The 22,533-nt window shown below is 46.7% G+C and overlaps 1 protein-coding gene across 1 annotated transcript in view; it reads right to left on the bottom strand.

Moving 5' to 3' along the window:
* The window catches only part of VPS16 (VPS16 core subunit of CORVET and HOPS complexes), a 325,784-nt gene extending 305,906 nt beyond the window's left edge, over positions 1-19,878 (bottom strand). The window contains exon 1 of the mRNA XM_073558129.1: positions 19,681-19,878. Within this exon, the coding sequence (XP_073414230.1) occupies positions 19,681-19,730 (50 nt within the window). The 5' untranslated portion in view covers positions 19,731-19,878. The remainder of the gene's footprint in view (positions 1-19,680) is intronic.
* Positions 19,879-22,533: the final 2,655 nt, after the last annotated feature.

Here is a 22,533-nt window from a genome sequence, read left to right as displayed (position 1 = left end):
CAACTTTTTTGGTCCAATTTCTCCTGTTACCCTTGTGAAAATAAAAAATAGCGTGCTAAAAAATCATTTTTGAGGAAAAAAAATGATTTATTTTCACTGCTCTATGTTATAAACTTTTGTGAAGCACTTGGGGGTTCAAAGTGCTCACTACACATCTAGATAAGTTCCTTAAGGGGTCTAGTTTCCAAAATGGTGTCACTTGTGGGGGAGCTCCAAAGTTTAGGCACACAGGGGCTCTCCAAACGCGACATGGTGTCCGATAACGATTGGAGCTAATTTTCATTTCAAAAAGTCAAATGGCGCTCCTTCCCTTCCGGGCCCTGCCGTACACCCAAACAGTGGTTTATGACCACATATGAGGTATCGGTGTACGCAGGAGAAATTGCCTAACAAATTTTAGGATCCATTTTATCCTGTTGCCCATGTGAAAATGAAAAAACTGAGGCTAAAAGATAATTTTTGTGAAAAAAAAAGTACTTTTTTTTTTTTACGGATCAATTCGAGAAGCACCTGGGGGTTCAAAGTGATCACTATGCATCTAGATAAGTTCCTTGGGGGGGTCTAGTTTCCAAAATGGGGTCACTTGTGGGGGAGCTACAGTGTTTAGGCACACAGCGACTCTCCAAACGCGACATGGCAAGCGCTAAATATTCCAGCATATTTTCCATTCAAAAAGTCAAATGGCGCTCCTTCCCTTCTGAGCCCTGCCGTGCACCCAAACAGTGGTTTATGACCACATATGAGGTATCGGTGTACGCAGGAGAAATTGCCTAACAAATTTTAGGATCCATTTTATCCTGTTGCCCATGTGAAAATGAAAAAACTGAGGCTAAAAGATAATTTTTGTGAAAAAAAAAGTACTTTTTTTTTTTTTACGGATCAATTTGAGAAGCACCTGGGGGTTCAAAGTGATCACTATGCATCTAGATAAGTTCCTTGGGGGGGGTCTAGTTTCCAAAATGGGGTCACTTGTGGGGGAGCTCCAGTGTTTAGGCACACAGCGACTCTCCAAACGCGACATGGCAAGCGCTAAATATTCCAGCATATTTTCCATTCAAAAAGTCAAATGGCGCTCCTTCCCTTCTGAGCCCTGCCGTGCACCCAAACAGTGGTTTATGACCACATATGAGGTATCGGTGTACTCAGGGGAAATTGCCCAACAAATTTTAGGATCCATTTTATCCTGTTGCCCATGTGAAAATGAAAAAATTGATGCTGAAAGAAAATTTTTGTTGGAAAAATTAAAATGTTCTTTTTTTCCTTCCATGTTGCTTTAGTTCCTGTGAAACACCTAAATGTAGTTTTGAGTAGCTTGAGGGGTGCAGTTTTTAGAATGGTGTCACTTTTGGGTATTTTCTGCCATATAGACCCCTCAAAGTGACTTCAAATGTGAGGTGGTCCCTAAAAAAATGGTTTTTTAAATTTTGTTGTAAAAATGAGAAATCACTGGTCAACTTTTAACCCTTATAACTTCCTAACAAAAAAATATTTTGCTTCCAAAATTGTGCTGATGTAAAGTAGACATGTGGGAAATGTTATTTAGTAACTATTTTGTGTCACATAACTCTCTAGTTTAAACAGAATAAAAATTAAAAATTTGAAAATTGCGAAATTTTCAAAATTTTCGCCAAATTTCTGATTTTTACACAAATAAACGCAAAGATTATCGATCTAAATTTACCACTATCATGAAGCCCAATATGTCACGAAAAAACAATCTCAGAATCGCTAGGATCCGTTGAAGCGTTCCTGAGTTATTACTTCATAAAGGGACACTGGTCAGAATTGCAAAAAATGGCCAGGTCATTAAGGTCAAAATAGGCTGGGTCATGAAGGGGTTAAAAGAACCCATGGTGGCTGTTTTTTCGCACAAGGTTAGAGGAGGCTATGTGTTTCTAAACCTGTGGAATCTGCATCAGCTGGCCTTTCCTAACATTGAGGGTGAATATCCCTTACAGGCTAATTAAGGTCTGAAACCTTGGTCAAAGTTATCTGAGTACACAAATCTCCAAAGGTGCCCAAACTTTAGCATCGGACCATTTTTCTTTTTGTAATTTTTAAAATGTGAAAAAATGACAATGTGTATTACTTTTTAGCCTAAAATACAAAACAAATGTGTCATCTTTAACTTTAGGCCTTTTAGAGATTATTTTATCTTCAACTTGCTTAACTGTTCACAATAACAGTAATTTTGACCAGGAGTGCCTAAACTTTTGCATGCCACTGTATTCCCATAAGCTTCCCAAAAGTACTGAAACTTGTTTCTGCCACTATTTTCATTAACAGGACGCAGAATTTGATGTTGGTGTGTTGCTCCTTAGGCTGGGTTCACAAGTAGCGGAACTCTCGCAGAAATTACCACGAGAATTCCGAATTCCATTCCGCGGGAAAATCGCATTTTAAATTCCCGTGATTTTCCTGCGGAAAAACTAGCACTTTGCAAGCGTAATTAGCTTGCAGAATTGCTAGCGTTTTCCAAGTGATCTGTAGCATCGCTTGGAAAACTGATTGACAGGTTGGTCACACTCGTCCAACATAGTGTTTGACGAGTGTGACCAACTTTTTACTATTGAGGCTGCCTATGCGGCATCAATAGTAAAAGATAGGATGTAAAAAATAATTAAAAAAAATATATATATTGTTATTCTCACCTTCCGGCGTCCCGCGCAGCCTTCCCGCCTCTCTCTATGCTCCGGGTCCCAGTAGTCCTTTGCGCGAATTACCGCGATGACGTCCGTTCTCGCGGGATCGTGCGACTGACCACGAGACTTCGCGATCCCACGAGAACGGACGTCATCGCTCGCAAAGGATTACTGGGATCGGGAGCGTGGGGAGAGGCGGGAAGGCTGCGCGGGACGCCGGAAGGTGAGAATAGCAATATTTTTTATTTGAAATTCTATTTTTTACAGGGATATGGTACCCAAAGCCCGGAGGACAGTCTCCTCTCCTCCAGACCGCGGGTACCATCAGCAAATGTTCTGCTTACTTTTCGCATGGTGTGCACAGCCACATGCGGAAAGTAAGCAGAACAATGCATTCCTATGGGTGCGGGATCGCCGCGATTCCGCAAAATTAATGAGCATGCTGCGTTTTTTACCGTGAAGCGATTCCGCCGCGGTAAAAACTGCAGCATTGGCACAGCATTGTGGAATGCATGGGATGCTAATTTTTCGCCTTTTCGCGGCAAAATCGCGCGGTTAAAACCGCTGCGGAAACGCGAAAAAAACACCACGTGTGAACTCAGCCTTAGGGTATGTGAACACGGTCAGTAATTGCAGTGTTTATGCCAGATGTTACAGCATAGTAGAGGGGATTTCTAGAAATCCTATGTCCATTACGCGTGCGTCTGCTCCTGGGGATCACCTGCAGAAACTGACATGTGGTGCGTCTCTCCAGACCATAGATTGTCAATTTCTCTTGAAGAGACGCAAGTCTCCATAACAGAAATTAAATCTACAGAATGTTTTGGACGTGGTGAATCCGCACGGTTCAGTGAACACATGTGGATTTACCTGGGTTCAATAGAAGGCAGGCGCTTTGGACATAGCAAGCATACGCTGCGTCCGATGTGCGGCTACTACAACCTTTCTGCACTATGGGCAATATGTTAGAACTGAGTCTATGGTGGGAAGGGAGATCCCTTCTTTGCAGAGTTCACTGCAGAGCATAGGAAATTGATTTGCATAGAAAGTAGGGTAGGTTAGAGTCTAGCACTGTGTGAATGCTGGATGAGAACTAGATCAGTGCTCTGGGATAAGTTCAGCTATCCAAACAGAGTGAAAAAGAAAGGGAAAAAGGCTTGTGACAATCCAAAAATAAGTATGAAATAAAAAGGTACTGTGATAGCAGTATGAAAGTAGATTAATTAATATGTCAAAGTCAGTGAAGTCACAATACACACAAACATGTGTGAATGATGAAGTTAAAAACAGATAAATATTCAAAAACTCATTAAGCTAGTAAAAATAAATAACAGAATTTGCTATTAAAATCAGATAAAAATTACAGTATATACTCATGTATAAGTCCAACCGAGTATAAGCCGAGGCGCCTAATTTTGCCACGAAAAACTGGGAAAACGTATTGACTCGAGTATAAGCTGGGTATGCATAGGGCTCCTCATGCCTGTCCCGGTATGCAGAGGGCTCCTCATGCCTGTCCCGGTATGCAGAGGGCTCCTCATGCCTGTCCCGGTATGCAGAGGGCTCCTCATGCCTGTCCCGGTATGCATGGTCCCCCATGAGAAAAGCAGAAAAAAAAAAAAAAAAAAAAAAACTACTTTCCTTCCCTGTGCGCCCTCGCAGCATCTTTTCTTCCGGCTTCCAGCAGCCGGCTGATCATGTGTCCCCGCTCATTAAGATAATGAATATTCACCTCTTTCCACTCAGCGGGGACACGTGATCAGCTGGCCACAGGAGGTGCTGTAAGCCGGAACAAGATGCTGCGAGGGCGCACAGGGAAGATAGGCGGTTTTTTTCTTTGTTTTTTTTCTTTTACAGCTGCTGGAAGCTGGTGGCTGTGGCTGTAACTGTCCGCGCTATAAGAGAAATGAATAGTCATTGCTAGTGCAGTGAATATTCATTTCTCTTTAGCAGCGAGCACCGTCGCTCTTCCTCCCCCGCTGGCTTCTGTGACAATGACTCATGTATGAGCCAAGGGGGGCTTTTTCATCACAAAAAAATGTGCTGAAAAACTCGGCTTATACACGAGTATATATGGTAATAAAAATATCTGTTATTTCATTATTGCCTGTGGTTTCAGTGTATTAAATTTATAGATCCAGAATACCGCTTTTCTGTTTAAGTGTTCATAACAGGTAGAGATAATGGGGGGTATATGGTCAGTCAGGGTAATGTGTAGTCTATTGAAACATTTAATTTGAGCTATGGCAAAATGCCTTGAGAGGCCATCCAAAAGGAACCATTGAGAACATTGGATCTGTGTGTATTAACCATTTCGTGCCAGAGCCCAGTTTCACCTTCCTGACCAGGTCAATTTTTTCAATTCTGACCACTGTCACTTTGTATGGTAATAACTCTGGAACACTTTAACGGATCCCACCAACTCTGACAGGGCTGTGGAGTTGGAGTCGAAATCCATTTTGGTGGCATAATAGTTGGTATAAAATAGACCGACTCCAACTCCTAAAATACAGTTGTGTGAAAAAGTGTTTGTCCCCTTCCTGATTTTCTATTCTTTTGCATGTGACACACTTAAATGTTTCAGATCACCAAACAAATTTAAATATTAGACAAAGATAACACAAGTAAACAGAAAATGCAGTTTTTAAATGAAGGTCTTTATTATTAAGGGAAAAAGAAATCTAAATTTATAGGGCCCTGTGTGAAAAAGTGACTGCCCCCCCTCCATAAAACATAAATTAACTGTGGTTTATCACATTTTTGGGAAGCAGAGCGCAGACTCAGTAATGAGTGGTGATGTCACCGCTAGTTACTGAGCATGCGCCAGCTGCTTCCATTCATTCTACTGTCCTTTACCGGACAGGTAATGTATATTGCTGCTTTATTATTTTAAACTTTTTTACAGGAGATCACAATTGAGTTAGCAGTATAATAAAGATTTTTAAATCTGTATGTAGTGTATATTTTCATTAAAATACTTTGCTCTTATTGTGTGTGTTTATTTATCCCTTTAATTACTATAGGATTAGTAATGGATAAGTGTCTTATTGACACCTCTCCATTACTAATCCGGGCTTAATGTCACCTTACAATAGAAAGGTGGCATTAACCTCTTATTACCCCACTTGCCACCAGGACAGGGCAAGTGGGAAGAAGCGGGCAAAGCTCCAGAATATTAGATGTGCCTTTTCTGAGAAGTTACGGGCTGCTGTTTTTAGGCTGTGGGGGCCAAGATCAATGGCCCCTTACCAGCCTGAGAATATCAGCCCTCAGCTGTCAGCTTTAGGCTGGTTTCACATTAGCGCTTTTTAAGCGCACGCACGGCCGGGGGTAGCTCCGCCCCCGAGCCGGCTCTCTGCCCGGCGTGCCCGCCCCTTGCTTGTAGCGCCGCCTCCTAGCGCACAGCGGCGCCTGCGATCGGCGCACCCTATCTTTAGCATAGGGTGCGCAGATCGTGCGCAGGCCGTGCGCTAGTTGCGCTTTGACCTGTGCTGCGCACTTTTGACGGTGCGCTGTGCGCGCCAAAATCCGAAAAGTTCGATTTTGGCACGCACGGCGCACCGTCAAAAGTGCGCAGCGCAGGTCAAAGCGCAACTAGCGCACGGCCTGCGCACGATCTGCGCACCCTATGCTAAAGATAGGGTGCGTCGATCGCAGGCGCCGCTGTGCGCTAGGAGGCGGCGCTACAAGCAAGGGGCGGGCACGCCGGGCAGAGAGCCGGCTCGGGGGCGGAGCTACCCCCGGCCGTGCGTGCGCTTAAAAAGCGCTAATGTGAAACCAGCCTTAGTCAGGTTGGTTGTCGAAAATACGGGGGGTCCCACGCCGTTTTTTTTAAATTAATTAAAAAAACAGCGTGGGGACAGCTCTATTCTTGAGTACCAACCTTGATGAAGCTGACAGCTGAGGGCTGCAGCCCCCAGCTGCAAGTTTCGTCTGGTTGGTTCACAAACAAAGGGGAACCCCACGTTGGGTTTGCATTCATTCTTCTCTCCTGCTCGCTGTTGCCAGCACAGCAGAAGAGAAAAATGACAGCGGCGTTCAGCACCAGCTTACAGTAGCGCTTCTTCCCTGGCGGCCATCCGTGAGCACGGAGGACAGTGTGAACTGTTCTCAGTGTGTACGTGTTCAGCATTTTTGCGGACCGTGCGCTCCCACGAACACTGACATGTCTCCGTGTTTTTCACACGGACCGTGTGTTTGTGAAAACACGCTGACATGTGCAGAGACACATTCATTTTAACCTGTCTACGTGTGTCAGTGCTTCTGGTACGTGAGAAAACTGTCACCACACGTACCGGAGCCACCGACGTGTGAAACCGGTCCAATGCTGCAAAACTACAAATAAGGATTAACAACAACCACAAGACGGATTTCATCACCCAAGGTATTGTAATCAGTACAACGGCGCTAACCTGACACTGACTGTAGGTTACTGTGCACAATCATGCTGACAGGTTCCCTTTAAACACATCCAATTGTGAAACTTACTTTTAATCAATAGCTTTTGGAATAACAGTAACTTTTGTTTGTGGGAAAACCCCTTTAAAGCATAAAGACCCACAAACAAGCAACAACTGACGTAAGCAGGAAAGGCCTGGTAAAGCATTACAAAAGGAGGAAACCCAGCATTTGCTGACGTCCCTGGCATTCAGACTTCAGGCAGTCATTGCCTGCAAAAGATTCTCTACAGAGTATTACAAAATCAACATTAATAATAATCTTTATTTTTATATAGCGCTAACATATTCCGCAGCGCTTCACATTTATTTAGGACAAAGTTAAATTTGTCTATTTACTTTTGAGCCCCTGAAATTAGGTTTTATAGAAAAATGGTTGCAATTCCTAAACGTTTCACAAGATATTTTTGTTCAACCTCTTTAACCCCTTCATGACCAAGCCTATTTTGACCTTAATGACCTGGCCATTTTTTGCAATTCTGACCAGTGTCCTTTTATGAGGTAATAACTCTGGAACGCTTCAACGCATCCTAGTGCTTCTGAGACTGTTTTTTCGTGACATATTGGGCTTCATGTTAGTGGTAAATTTAGGTCAATAATTTTTGCGTTTATTTGTGAAAAAAATCAGAAATTTGGCGAAAATGTTGAAAATTTCGCAATTTTCAAAATTTGAATTTTTATTCTGTTAAACTAGAGAGTTATTTGACACAAAATAGTTACTAAATAACATTTTGCACATGTCTACTTTACATCAGCACAATTTTGGAAACAAAATTTTTTTTGTTAGGAAATTATAAGGGTTAAAAGTTGACCAGCAATTTCTCATTTTTTCAACAAAATTTACAAAACCATTTTTTTTTAGGGACCACCTCACATTTGAAGTCACTTTGAGGGGTCTATATGGCAGAAAATACCCAAAAGTGACACCATTCTAAAAACTGCACCCCTCAAGCTACATTCAAAAAGATTATTAACCCTTCAGGTGTTTCACAGGAACTAAAGCAACGTGGAAGGAAAAAATGGACATTTTAATTTTTCCAACAAAAATTTTCTTTTAGCATCAATTTTTTCATTTTCACATGGGCAACAGGATAAAATGGATCCTAACATTTGTTGGGCAATCTCTCCTGAGTACCCCGATACCTCATATGTGGTCATAAACCACTGTTTGGGCTCACAGCAGGATCCAGAAGGGAAGGAGTGCCATTTGACTTTTAGAATGGAAAATTAGCTCCAATCGTTATCGGACACCATGTCACGTTTGGAGAGCCCCTGTGTGCCTAAACAGTGAAAACTCCCCACAAGTGACCCAATTTTGGAAACTAGACCCCGTATGGATCTTACCTAGATGTGTAGTGAGCACTTTGAACCCCCAAGTGCTTCACAAAAGTATATAACGCAGAGCAGTGAAAATAAAAAATCATTTTTTTCCTCAAAAATGATTTTTAAGCACACTATTTTTTATTTTCACAAGGCTAACAGGAGAAATTGGACAACGAAAGTTGTTGTCCAGTTTGTCCTGAGTGCGCTGGTACCCCATATGTGGGGAGGAACCACTGTTTGGGCACACGGCAGGGCTCAGAAGGGAAGCAGCGCCACTTGACTTTTTGAAACGAAAATTACGGTACCTCTACTGTAATCGTTAGCGGACACCATGTGTTTGGAGAGCCCCTGTGTACCTAAACATTACAGCTCCCCCACAAATGACCCCATTTTGGAAACTAGACCCCCTAAGGAACTTATCTATATGCACAGTGAGCACTTTGAACCCCCAAGTGCTTCACAATAGTTTATAACGCAGAGCCGTGGAAATAAAAAATATTTTTTTAACTCAAAAATATTTTTTTTAGTGCGCAATATTTTATTTTCCCAAGGGTACCAGGATAAATTGGACCACAAAAGTTGTTGTTCAGTTTGTCCTGAGTACGCTGGTACCCCATATGTAGGGGGGACCACTGTTTGGGCACACATCGGGGCTCAGAAGGGAAGTAGTGACATTATGAAATGCTGACTTTGATGGAATGGAATGCGGGCGTCATGTTACATTTGCAGAGCTTTTGTACCTAAACTGTGGAAACCCCCCAGAAGTGACCCCATTTTGGAAACTAGACCCCCCAAGGAACTTATCTAGATGCATAGTGAGCACTTTGAACCCACAAGTGCTTCACAGAAGTTTATAATGCAAAGCTGTGAAAATAAAAAATAATTTTTTTCCTCAAAAAATGATTTTTTTAGCTCGCTAATTTTTATTTTCACAAGGGTAACAGGAGAAATTGGACCCCAAAAGTTGTTGTCCAGTTTGTCCCGAGTACGCTGGTACCCCATATATGAGGGGGGAACCATTGTTTGGGCACACGTAAGGGCTCAGAATGGAAGAAGTGACGTTTTGAAATGCAGACTTTGATGGAAAGGTCTGCGGTCGTCGTTACGTTTGCAGAGCCCCTGATGTGCCTAAGCAGTAGAAACCCCCCACAAGTGACCCCATTTTGGAAACAAGACCTTCCAAGGAACTTAGCTACATGTCTGGTGCGCACTTTGAACCCCCAAGTGCTTCACAGAAATTTATAACGCAGAGATTTGAAAATAAAAAAACATTTTTTTTCCAAAAATAATTTTTTAGCCCCCATTTTTTTATTTTCCCAAGGGTAACAGGAGAAATTAGACCCCCAAGGTTGTTGTGCAATTTTTCCTGAGTACGCTGATACCCCATATGTTGGGGTAAACCACTGTTTGGACACACGTCGGGGCTTGGAAGGGAGGGAGCACTGTTTGACTTTTTGAATGCAAAATTGGCTGGAACCAATGGTTGCACCATGTCGCGTTTGGAGACCCCTTGATGTGCCTAAACAGTGGAAAGCTCTCAATTCTAACTCCAACCCTTACCCCAACATACCCCTAACCACAACCCTAACTGTTGTGAGCTCATCTGTTCATTCATCTTTTGTGTCCGAGGATCTCCCTCTTCTGGTGAAGGAAGGTAGTGAGGCTGATTACCAAACACCTAATCAGGTGGATGGTGACTGGGTAACGGGAACTTCTGACTGGATATAAGGCAGCCGACGCCCTTCTGAGTTGCTGGTGATTTCTCTGCTGGATTCTTGGAGACCAGTCTGATTCCTGCTTCCCAAAGATAAGTTTTTGCCCTGCTATTGAACGTATTAGTTTTGTTTACTTTGTTTTTTGGAGTTCAGCCATCCCCGGGCGGGGGTGTGCTGGATTCTTTTTCCTTGATCAGTGTTCTCTTTTGCTCTGCTTCCAGAATATTCTGAGTGCTGATATAGGGTTTGAAGTCTAGTGACTTCAGGGTCCTTTTTGCTTATCAGTTGTGTTGGTAATATTTTTAGCAGGGTTTTCTCGGATTGCAGACAGCAGCTTTTCTATCCTGTCCTTTTTAGTTAGCTTGGGCCCCATCGTTTGCTCAACCTATCTTTCTATCTGTGTTAGTGTTTTCATCTTGCTTCACCGTCATTATATGCTGGGGGCTGCCTATTGCTTTGGGGTCTGCTCTGGGGCAGTCAGTTTTTCCCTTTTCTCTCTTTAGGCTTATGTCGATCTCCGGCTGTGACAAGGTGTCTAGGATCACCGTAGGAACACTCCACGGCTACTGCTAGTTGTGTGATAGGATTAGGGGTCTGCAATCCGCTAGTTTCCAACCTCTCTGTTTTTCTGGGCTGAGCTTGTGTTTTGTTTTTTCCTCCTCAGTGACTCAATCATAATACCTAACCCTAATCCCAACCCTAACCATAACCCTAACCACAAGCCTAACCCTAATCCCAATCCTAACCCCAACACATCCCTAACCCTAATTCCAACTCTAACCCTAATGGAAAAATAAAGAAATTATTTTTATTTTATTATTTGCTCCTGCCTATGGGGGTGATAAACGGGGGGGGTTTATTTACTTTTCATTCTATTTTGATCACTGTGAGAGGTTATCACAGTGATCAAAACGAATGAATGGAATCTGCAGCCAGCACATTGCCGTCAGTCGGCATCGGGGGCCGATCGGCCCCGTGAGTCATGGGGGGGGGGGGGGGGGTCGGATCATGGTCTCCAGCCATGTCCGATGCTACTGCAGCATCGGCCATGGCTGAATTGTAATATTTCATCAATTTTCATTGATGAAATATTACTATCGCTCTGAATGGCTGTTAAAAGTGAAACTGCCAATCAGAGCGATCGTAGCCACTTGGGGGCAAAGCCACGCCCCCTGTGGTGAGGTACAAAGCCCCCTGTATCTGCGGGTCGGGTGACCTTTCAGTGACCCCGGTCACCCGACCCGCAGGGGGGCTTTAAAGTCATGACTCCACATAGGCGTCACTGGTCGGATTAGCAACGACTTTCATGACGCCTATGTGGAGTCATTGGTCGTGAAGGGGTTAATTAAAAATCTGCAAATCAATTGCCATAATGAGCGCCATATGGTCTTATGATTATTTCGTATGATAAAGAGATCATTAATATAACATCAATAAAGTATAATATTCTTATGAAAGGGGGAGTTAAAAATAAAAATGCTTTAACCCCTTTCTGACATCAGACGTACTATCCCGTGCATGGGACCCGGGCCCCTATGCCCATGGACGGGATAGTACGTCTAGCGCGATCAGTGGCGCCCACGTGGTGAGCGCCGCTGATCGTGGCCGGGTGTCAGCTGATTATCACAGACCGCCCCAGACACGCTAACCCCTTGCACACCGCGATCAAACACGATCGCTGTGTACCGGGGGTTAAAGGGAAGCATCGGCAGGGAAGGGGCTCCCTCCGTGCTTCCCTGAGCCCCCCACAGCAGCGCAGTGTGCAGCGCTGCTGCGGGGGGCTCTTTCCCTGCAGGCCCCCGGATCCAAGATGGTGACGGGGACCTTCAGGGGCTTGCAGGGAGCTGGCTTCCTCAGTGCCTGCAAAGCGCATGCATGAGGAAGCCTTCTGCACTGACTGTGACAGATTGCTGATCTGTCACAGTGATCTGTGATGTGACAGATCAGCGATCTGTCATAGGACAGTGAAGTCCCCCCTGGGACAACCTAATAAAGTTTAAAAAAAAAAGTGTAAAAATAATTAAATCGCTAAATAAATTTAAAAAAAAAAAATCCCTAATAAATTCATTTTTCGGAAATTAAAAAAAAATAAATAAAAGTACACATATTTGGTATCGCCGCGCCCGTAACGACCTGCCCTATAAAACTGTCCCATTAGTTAACCCCTTTAGCAAACCCCTTAAAAAATAAAAATAAAAAATGAAGCAAAAAAATAATGATTTATTATCATACCGCCGAACAAAAAGTGCAATAACGCGCGATCAAAAAGACGCATATAAATATCCATGGTACCGCTGAAAACGTCATCTTGTCCCGCAAAAAACGAGCCGCCACACAGCATCAGAGAAAAAATAAAATTATAGCTCGCAGAATAAAGCGATGCAAAAATTATTTTTTATTGTTTTTATTGCATAAAAGCGCCAAAACAAAAAAAAATGACATAAATGAGGTATCGCTGTAACCGTACCGACCCGAAGAATAAAACCGCTTTATCAATTTTACGGTGTAAACGCACCCCCCAAAAGAAATTCATGAAACGCTGGTTTTTGTTCATTCTGAGTCCCAAAAATCGGAATAAAAAGCGATCAAAAACTGTCACGTGCCCGAAAATGGTACCAATAAAAACATCAACTCGTCCCGCAAAAAATAAGACCTCACATGACTCAGTGGGTCAAAATACGGAAAAATTATAGCTCTCAATATGTGGTGATGCAAAAACTATTTTTTACAATAAAAAGCGTCTTTTAGCCTATGACAGCTGCCAAACATAAAAACCGCCATAAATAGTAAATCAAACCTCCGTTATCACCCCCTTAGTTAGGAAAAAATAATAAAATGTAAAAAATGTATTTATTTCCATTTTCCCATTAGAGTTAGGGCTAGGGTTAGGGCTAGGGGTGTGTTGGGGTTAAGGTTGGAGTTAGAATTGGGGGATTTCCACTGTTTGGGCACAACAGGTGCTCTCCAAACGCAACATGGCGTCTGATCTCAATTCCAGCCAATTCTGCGTTGAAAAAGTCAAATGGTGCTCCTTCCCTTCCAAGCTCTGCCATGCGCCCAAACAGTGTTTTACCCCCACATATGGGGTATCAGCCTACTCAGGACAAATTGCAAAATAACTTTTGGGGTCCTATTTCTCCTGCTGCCCTTAGGAAAATAAAAAATTGGGGGCAAAAATATCATTTTTGTTGGAAAAAATTTTTTTTTTTTTTATTTTCACGCCCGGGAGTTATAAACATCTGTGAAGCCCTTGGGGGTTCAAATTGCTCACCACACGTCTAGATAAGTTCCTTGGGGGGGTCTAGTTTCCAAAATGGGGTCATTTGTGGGGGGTTTCCACTGTTTAGGTACATTAGGGGATCTCCAAAGGCAACATAACACCCGCAAAGCATTCCATCAAAGTCTGCATTCCAAAACGTCACTACTTCCCTTCCGAGCCCCGAAGTGTGCCCATACAGTAGTTTTCTCCCACATATGGGATATCAGCGTACTCAGGACAAATTGGACAACAACTTTTGGGGTCCATTTTCTACTGGTACCCTTGGGAAAATAAAAAAAATGGGGACTAAATGATCATGTTTGTGGAAAAAATACGATTTTTTTATTTTCACGCCCGGGCGTTATAAACTTCTGTGAAGCACTGGGGGAGTTCAAAGTGCTCACCGAAATCTAGATAAGTTCCTTAGGGGGTCTAGTTACCAAAATGGGGACACTTGTGGGGGGATTCCACTGTTTAGGTACATCAGGGGCTCTCCAAACGCGACATGGTGTCCGATCTCAATTCCAGACAAAAAAGTCAAATGGTGCTGTTTCCCTTTCTGAGCTCTGCCATGTGCCCAAATAGTGGTTTACCCCCACATGTGGGGTATCAGCGTACTCAGGACAAATTGCACAATAACTTTTAGGGTCCTGTTACCCTTGGGAAAGTAAGAACTGAGGGTGAAAAGATCATTTTTGTGGAAAAAATATGATTTTATAATTGTACGGCTGTACGTTATAAACTTCTGTGAAGCCCTTGTGGGTTCAAAGTTCTCACCACACATCTAGATAAGTTCCTTGGGGGGGGGGGGGTCTAGTTTCCAAAATGGGGTCACTTGTGGGGGGTTTCCACTGTTTAGGTACATCAGGGGCTCTCCAAATGTGACATAGCGTCCGATCAGAATTCCAGCCAATTTTCCATTGAAAAAGTCAAACGGCGCTCCTTCCCTTCTGAGCTCTGCCATGCGCCAAAACAGTGGTTCCCCCCCCACATATCAGGTATCAGCGTACTCAGGACAAACTGCACAATAACTTTTCCAGTCCAATTTCTCCTTTCAACCTTGGTAAAATAAAAAAAAAAAAATTGAACCTGAATTTTTTTTTTGTGAAAAAAGTTAAATCTTCATTTTTTTTAAATATTCAAAAAATTCCTGTGAAGCACCTGAAGGGTTAATAAACTTCTTGAATGTGGTTTTGAGCACCTTGAGGGGTGCAGTCTTTAGAATGTTGTCACTTTTGGGTATTTTCTATCATATAGACCCTTCAAAGTGGCTTCAAATGTGATGTGGTCCGTAAAATTAAAATGGTGTTGTAAAAATGAGAAATCGCAGGTCAACTTTTAACCCTTATAACTTACTAACAAAAAAAATTTTGGTTCCAATATTGTGCTGATGTAAAGTAAACATGTGGGAAATGTTACTTATTAAGTTTTTTGTGTGCCGTATCTCTGTGATTTAAGGGCATAAAAATTCAAAGTTGGAAAATTGCGAAATTTTCAAAATTTTTGCCAAATTTCCGCTTTTTTCACAAATAAACGTAAGTTATATGAATGAAATTTTACCACTAACATGAAGTACAATATGTCACGAGAAAACAATGTCAGAATCACCGGGATCCATGGAAGCGTTTCAAAGTTATTACCTCATAAAGGGCCAGTGGTCAGAATTGTAAAAATTGGCCCGGTCATGAAGCGTGCAAACCACCCTTGGGGGTGAAGGAGTTAAAAAACACCCATGAACAGCTTAGCATATGTGCATGCTATGTTAGACCCCTTTTGTGGTGCCCGTATTTGATTACATTTATCTAAAAAAATTAAAAGAAAGACCTGCAAGAATGAACTTTTTGGTTCGCCAAAATCCTTACATCTATGGTTAAGTAATTAAGGCTACTTGCACACTTGCGTTTTTTTGCGCTGCGCACTGTGCGCAGTGCAAACGCACCATGCGTTTGTCTGTGTTTTTTTGCGGGTTTTGGTGCATTTTTTAAAAAAAACGCATGCGCACGTATGCGCACCCATAGACTATAATGAGTGTTTGGCTGTAAAAAAAAAAAAAAAAAAGTATTGCGCATGCATTTTTTGGGGCAAGTCGGACGCACAAAAAATCCAACAGGATGCATTTTGTGCGCACGAGCGCAAACTACATAAAACGCATGCGCATACAAACGCATGTGTATGCGCACTTATGCGCACCCATGTAAACGATAGGGAAAAAAATGCATGCTTTTTTGCGCTAAAAAACAGCGCAAAAAAAACGCAAGTGTGAAACCAGCCTAAAACACTAGACACAAATCATGCGGATGTTCGAACATAGAGACGAGACAACCATAGTCAAAAGCATATAGGAGTCATGCTAAGGAATCTCCTTTACAAGCTCTACTAGTGACTAAAGTCTCTAAGACAACTGGAAAGGTTCATGACTAATGATGAGCGAGTATATTTGTTGCTCGGGTGACCTCCGAGTATTTTGGCGTGCTCGGAGATTTAGTTTTTGTCGCCTCAGCTGCATGATTTGCGGCTGCTGGACAGCCTGAATACATGTGGAGATTCCCTAACAAACAGGCATTCCTCACATGTATTCAGGCTGTCTAGCAGCCGCAAATCATGCAGCTGAGGCGACAAACGCAATCTCCGAGCACATCCAAATACTCGGAGACCACCAGAGCATGACATGAGTTTGCATGATCTTGGCAATGTTGCCAGTAAGAGATCCTATACCCGAAATGATGGGAGAGGAAAACCAAGTGGATTTTCCAGGTTTTTGGAAATTTTGGTGAAGCTGTAAAAGAAAAGGTGGTGGTGGGGTTCTGTATTGAGAGAAATTTATTCTCCTGGTTTTTCAAAATGTTTAAAGACCCAGCTGAATTAATGAAGATTTCATATTTGGCGATGGCATCTGGAAGGGACTGTGAGACCACAATTTGGTAATAAAAAGGAGTCAGAGAAATTGTAAGGCTTCATTACGGTAATCTTGGCAATTCTGGATTACTATACCGCCTCCTCGTCAGTAGATCTGATCACAATATTGTCATTATTACACAAAGCAAAAGGGTTGTTTCTCGATAAATTGAGTTTTTTGGTATGTTTATTGCAAAGGATATTCATTTTCTTAAAACTATTTAGCACCATATCATTAGAAGTAGTAATATGATAGCCTGAACCTTCGATTTTCCCTTTACATCCACATGCAATTAGGCTCTGACGGTGGAATCAATTGGGCGGTGGTGGATTTAACTTTGTTCAGAAGAAAATGTCTTTTCACCGTTAAATTCCTGATAAAAGGTCTGAAAGCTAATAAATGAATTAAAATTAATCGGAATTGTGAGAAAGAAGGAAAGTAGCAATATTTCATCGTTTTAGGACTCTTTCGCATATTAGTTTTTTGCCGTCAGTCACAATCCGTCATTTTTTTAAAAAAACGGATCCAGCCACTGATGCCGCTGGATCCGTTTTTTCTCATAGACTTGTATTAGTGACGGATGGCCGCACGTTTCATCCGTTGTTCAACGGATCTGTCGGAAAATCTTTGTCCATTGGCCGGAGACAACGGACATGGGAACGCTTTTTGTCTCCGTCGAAAAGTCAGACAGCGACAGATCGAGCGCCGTCCATCATTGGCTATAATGGAAGCCTATGGGCTCAGGATCCGTCGTTGTCCGTCACAAGACAGAATCCGGCGACGGATTCCGTTTTTAAGGTTATGGGCAGTTTTTCAGTCTGGTATCTCTCTCTCATTCTATATTCCTTTAAGTCGTACTGCTGCTGCGACGGATCCGTCAAACAAATGGATCCAGTGCATCAGTTTTTTTACAATCTGCGCAGGATACGTTTTTGCTCACTTTGACAGATTGTGACTGATTCTAAAAACCGCATGTGTGAAAGAGGCCTAAGCACTCGGACCCTGCGGGTCTCACAGTGCTGCCCGCAGGTGTTCCCAGCAGCGCTCGGACCCCGCGGGTCTCACAGTGCTGCCCGCAGGTATTCCCAGCAGCGCTCGGACCCCGCGGGTCTCACAGTGCTGCCCGCAGGTGTTCTCAGCAGCGCTCGGACCCCGCGGGTCTCACAGTGCTGCCCGCAGATGTTCTCAGCAGCGCTCGGACCCCGCGGGTCTCACAGTGCTGCCCGCAGATGTTCTCAGCAGCGCTCGGACCCCGCGGGTCTCACAGTGCTGCCCGCAGATGTTCTCAGCAGCGCTCGGACCCCGCGGGTCTACAGTGCTCTCAGCAGCGCTCGGACCCCGCAGGTCTCACAGTGCTGCCCGCAGGTGCTCTCAGCAGCGCTCGGACCCCGCAGGTCTCACAGTGCTGCCCGCAGGTGCTCTCAGCAGCGCTCGGACCCCGCAGGTCTCACAGTGCTGCCCGCAGGTGCTCTCAGCAGCGCTCGGACCCCGCAGGTCTCACAGTGCTGCCCGCAGGTGCTCTCAGCAGCGCTCGGACCCCGCAGGTCTCACAGTGCTGCCCGCAGGTGCTCTCAGCAGCGCTCGGACCCCGCAGGTCTCAGTGCTGCCCGCAGGTGCTCTCAGCAGCGCTCGGACCCCGCAGGTCTCACAGTGCTGCCCGCAGGTGCTCTCAGCAGCGCTCGGACCCCGCAGGTCTCACAGTGCTGCCCGCAGGTGCTCTCAGCAGCGCACGGACCCCGCAGGTCTCACAGTGCTGCCCGCAGGTGCTCTCAGCAGCGCTCGGACCCCGCAGGTCTCACAGTGCTGCCCGCAGGTGCTCTCAGCAGCGCTCGGACCCCGCAGGTCTCACAGTGCTGCCCGCAGGTGCTCTCAGCAGCGCTCGGACCCCGCAGGTCTCACAGTGCTGCCCGCAGGTGCTCTCAGCAGCGCTCGGACCCCACAGGTCTCACAGTGCTGCCCGCAGGTGCTCTCAGCAGCGCTCGGACCCCACAGGTCTCACAGTGCTGCCCGCAGGTGCTCTCTGCAGCGCTCAGACCCCACAGGTCTCACACTGCTGCCCGCAGGTGCTCTCAGCAGCGCTCGGACCCCACAGGTCTCACAGTGCTGCCCGCAGGTGCTCTCAGCAGCGCTCGGACCCCACGGGTCTCACAGTGCTGCCCGCAGGTGTTCTCAGCAGCGCTCGGACCCCGCGGGTCTCACAGTGCTGCCCGCAGATGTTCTCAGCAGCGCTCGGACCCCGCGGGTCTCACAGTGCTGCCCGCAGATGTTCTCAGCAGCGCTCGGACCCCGCGGGTCTCACAGTGCTGCCCGCAGATGTTCTCAGCAGCGCTCGGACCCCGCGGGTCTACAGTGCTCTCAGCAGCGCTCGGACCCCGCAGGTCTCACAGTGCTGCCCGCAGGTGCTCTCAGCAGCGCTCGGACCCCGCAGGTCTCACAGTGCTGCCCGCAGGTGCTCTCAGCAGCGCTCGGACCCCGCGGGTCTCACAGTGCTGCCCGCAGGTGCTCTCAGCAGCGCTCGGACCCCGCAGGTCTCACAGTGCTGCCCGCAGGTGCTCTCAGCAGCGCTCGGACCCCGCAGGTCTCACAGTGCTGCCCGCAGGTGCTCTCAGCAGCGCTCGGACCCCGCAGGTCTCACAGTGCTGCCCGCAGGTGCTCTCAGCAGCGCTCGGACCCCGCAGGTCTCACAGTGCTGCCCGCAGGTGCTCTCAGCAGCGCTCGGACCCCGCAGGTCTCACAGTGCTGCCCGCAGGTGCTCTCAGCAGCGCTCGGACCCCGCAGGTCTCACAGTGCTGCCCGCAGGTGCTCTCAGCAGCGCTCGGACCCCGCAGGTCTCACAGTGCTGCCCGCAGGTGCTCTCAGCAGCGCTCGGACCCCGCAGGTCTCACAGTGCTGCCCGCAGGTGCTCTCAGCAGCGCTCGGACCCCGCAGGTCTCACAGTGCTGCCCGCAGGTGCTCTCAGCAGCGCTCGGACCCCGCAGGTCTCACAGTGCTGCCCGCAGGTGCTCTCAGCAGCGCTCGGACCCCACAGGTCTCACAGTGCTGCCCGCAGGTGCTCTCAGCAGCGCTCGGACCCCGCAGGTCTCACAGTGCTGCCCGCAGGTGCTCTCTGCAGCGCTCAGACCCCGCAGGTCTCACACTGCTGCCCGCAGGTGCTCTCAGCAGCGCTCGGACCCCACAGGTCTCACAGTGCTGCCCGCAGGTGCTCTCAGCAGCGCTCGGACCCCACAGGTCTCACAGTGCTGCCCGCAGGTGCTCTCAGCAGCGCTCGGACCCCGCGGGTCTCACAGTGCTGCCCGCAGGTGTTCCCAGTGCGGGTGAACACGCTAGCAGCAGCCACACACATCAGAGCCAAGAATGACGCTACGCCGGGCACTGCGCCCGCACTCACCGATAATAAGCTGCGCCCATAGGATACCAATTAGCGGTGCAGAAATCCATATCGGATGAGACTTGTCTCACAAAGAAAAAGACGAGAACCGGAAAGCTCCCAAGCGTCACATGATCGCGCAGGCGACCAATAAGCGTGCGCACAGCTGACAGTCACGTGTTCTCCCTCACTCAATATTGACTTTCGAGGGAGACTCAGTGACGGCTGTGACGTCAGATCGTAGAGCAGCCGCGCTATGCTGGCGTCTAGAATGGAGTTGATATTTTGAGGGAATGGTGTCACCTGAAGAGGCGGGGCCTCATCCTGTCCAGTGCCAACCCGACAGATAGCAGATAGCAGGGTAGTGTTGAGGCTGCTGGAGCGCCGAGGCGCTGCACAATGGAGCTGTGGACGCATGGGAATGAGGACTCCGTGTGGGTGCTCCTCCGAGGATGTATTTTGGGGGCAGAGAAACATGGATGATGTTACTATGTGGGGGCTGCACAGCGAAATGACAGCTGCTACTCGTATAGGGCTGCTTACTGGGGGGGCTTTCACAGGGAAAGGGTTCATGTTGCTTGAGACTCTGTGTGGAGAAGGGGGGATGATGAGGGGCTGTGTGCAGGGCCGGACTGGCCATCTGGCAATTCTGGCAGATGCCAGAAGGGCCTGTCTGGTCGTGGGCCACTTGGCTGCTACCTTGTTAACAGGATTGGTGTTCTCAAGACACTCATACTGCTAAGAGCTGTGACGGAGCACAAAGTACCCGACTCCATCACTTACCCCAGCAGGCCATGGGTATCATAAATATTGATCTTGTAGTAAATCTTGCTTTCCTCCATCCGTTGCAATGTTAGTAGATATATGCCATCTGGTGCTTGGGGATGGGGACAACATGGGCCTCTGTGATTTCAAATGTCAGGGCTGAAGTTCAGCCCCAGTCCGTACCTGGCTGTGTGGATGGGAGGATGATGATAATGGGCTGTGCAGAGAAGGGGGTTGATGATGAGGGGGACTGATGGGTTGTGCGGAGAAGGGGGGATGATGAGGGGCTGTGTGTCGAAGGGGGGATGATAATGAGCAGACAAGGGAGAATGATGAGAGGCTGTGCGGAGAAGAGGGGAAGATGATGAGAGGCTGTGTGGATAAGGGGGATGATGAGGGGTTGTGCGGAGAAGGGGGGATGATGAGGGAGGGATTATGATGAGGAGCTGTGATAAGAAGGGAAGATGATGATGAGGGCTGTGCGGAGAAGGGATGATGATGAGGGTCTGTGTGGATAATAGGATGATGATAATGGGCTGTGTGGAGAAGGGGGGAATGATGGGTTGTACGGAGAAGGGAGGGATGATGATGAGAGGCTGTGCGGAGAAGGGAGGGATGATGACAAGGGGCTGTGCAGAGAAGGGAGGGATGATGATGAGGGGCTGTGTGGAGAAGGGGGAAGATGCTGAGGGGCTGTGTGGATGGGTATGATGATGGGTTGTGCGGAGATTGGGAAAGGTAATGAGGGTCTGTGTGGATGGGGATGATGATGGGCTGTGCGGAGATTGGGCAAGATGCTGAGCGGCTGTGCGGGGAAGGGGAGGAGATGATGAGGGGCTGTGCAGAGAAGGGATGAAGATGAGGGGCTGTGTAGAGAAGAGGGAAAATGATGAGGGGAAGGGGAAGATGATGAGGGGCTGTGCGGGGAAGGGGGGAAGAAGATGAGGGACTGTGCTATGAAGGGGGGAAGATTATGGGATGTGTGGATGGGGGAAGATGGTGTGGATGGGGGAAGATGATGTGGATGGGGAAGATGATGTGGGGCTGTGCGGAGAAGGGAGAAGATGATGTGGGGCTGTGCGGAGAAGGGAGAAGATGATGTGGGGCTGTGCGGAGAAGGGGGAAGATGATGAGGGGCTGTGCGGGGAAGGGGGGAAGATGAGGGACTGTGTGGAGAAGGGTGAATAATGTGATGATGCTGGGTGGCTGCAAGGGGAAGGGGGTGATGTAACTTCATTGTGTTTGTGTGAGGAAAGTGGGTAATGTCACTCTTGTTACATGCAAGGTGGGGCAGGGCGGTCAAGGGAGTGATGCGAGTCACATGGAACTGCATAGTGAAGGGGGTAATGTCACTTGCATAGGGGTGCATGCTGTGGGGCTGCGCAAGGGAGGGCATGTTATTACTAGCATTGGACTGCATACTGGGGGCTGTGCAGAGAAGAAATTGATATCACTCGTGGGGGCCTGTGCGGGGATGGTGGCGAGGTTACTTTCGTCGGGCTGCATGCTGGGGGACTGATGCATAACGGTGCTGGATGGAGTTGCCTGCTGAGAACCTGGGAAGGGGATGAAGTCAATCGCATGGGTATGCATGCTTGGGGTTTGTGTGGTGAATGGTGGTATTGTCAGTCGTGTGGGGCTGTATGCTGGTCTGTTGCTCGGGGTAGTGACTGATGTTACTTGATGGTGGCTGCATGTGGTGGGGTGGACTGTGCAGGGAAGGGGTTAATTTCATATGCATGTGGCTGCATGTGAGGGGGTTGGTCTGCACAGGTAAGTGTGATGTCAGCCACGAGAGGCTGCATGTTGATGGGGCTGAGGGGGGGAAGGTGATGTCGTTTGCATGCTTTTGTTTTCATCATTACTTATCTCTAACGTGACTTAATTCTACATATTGGTTTGTAAAGTTTATTGTTACAAACTTGTATATATAAATATGTTTATATCTTTCTCCTTTTTGTGTTTTACCAAAACGGTCATAGCACCTTGGCTTGAATTTTCATATCTATATTTCTAAAGCTCGAGGTACGTTCACACATTGCAATGTGAAGGAGAAACGATCTGCAGCAAAGTCCTCACCAGTAGACCTGCTCTAAATCTCTCAGATCT

Source organism: Dendrobates tinctorius, unplaced genomic scaffold (genome assembly GCF_039654945.1).
Source record: "Dendrobates tinctorius isolate UK_male_01 unplaced genomic scaffold, ASM3965494v1 ptg000254l, whole genome shotgun sequence".
Taxonomy (NCBI): Eukaryota; Metazoa; Chordata; class Amphibia; order Anura; family Dendrobatidae; genus Dendrobates; species Dendrobates tinctorius.
Note: the sequence above shows the minus strand (reverse complement) of the source record. Positions and strands in the feature narration are given on the sequence as shown.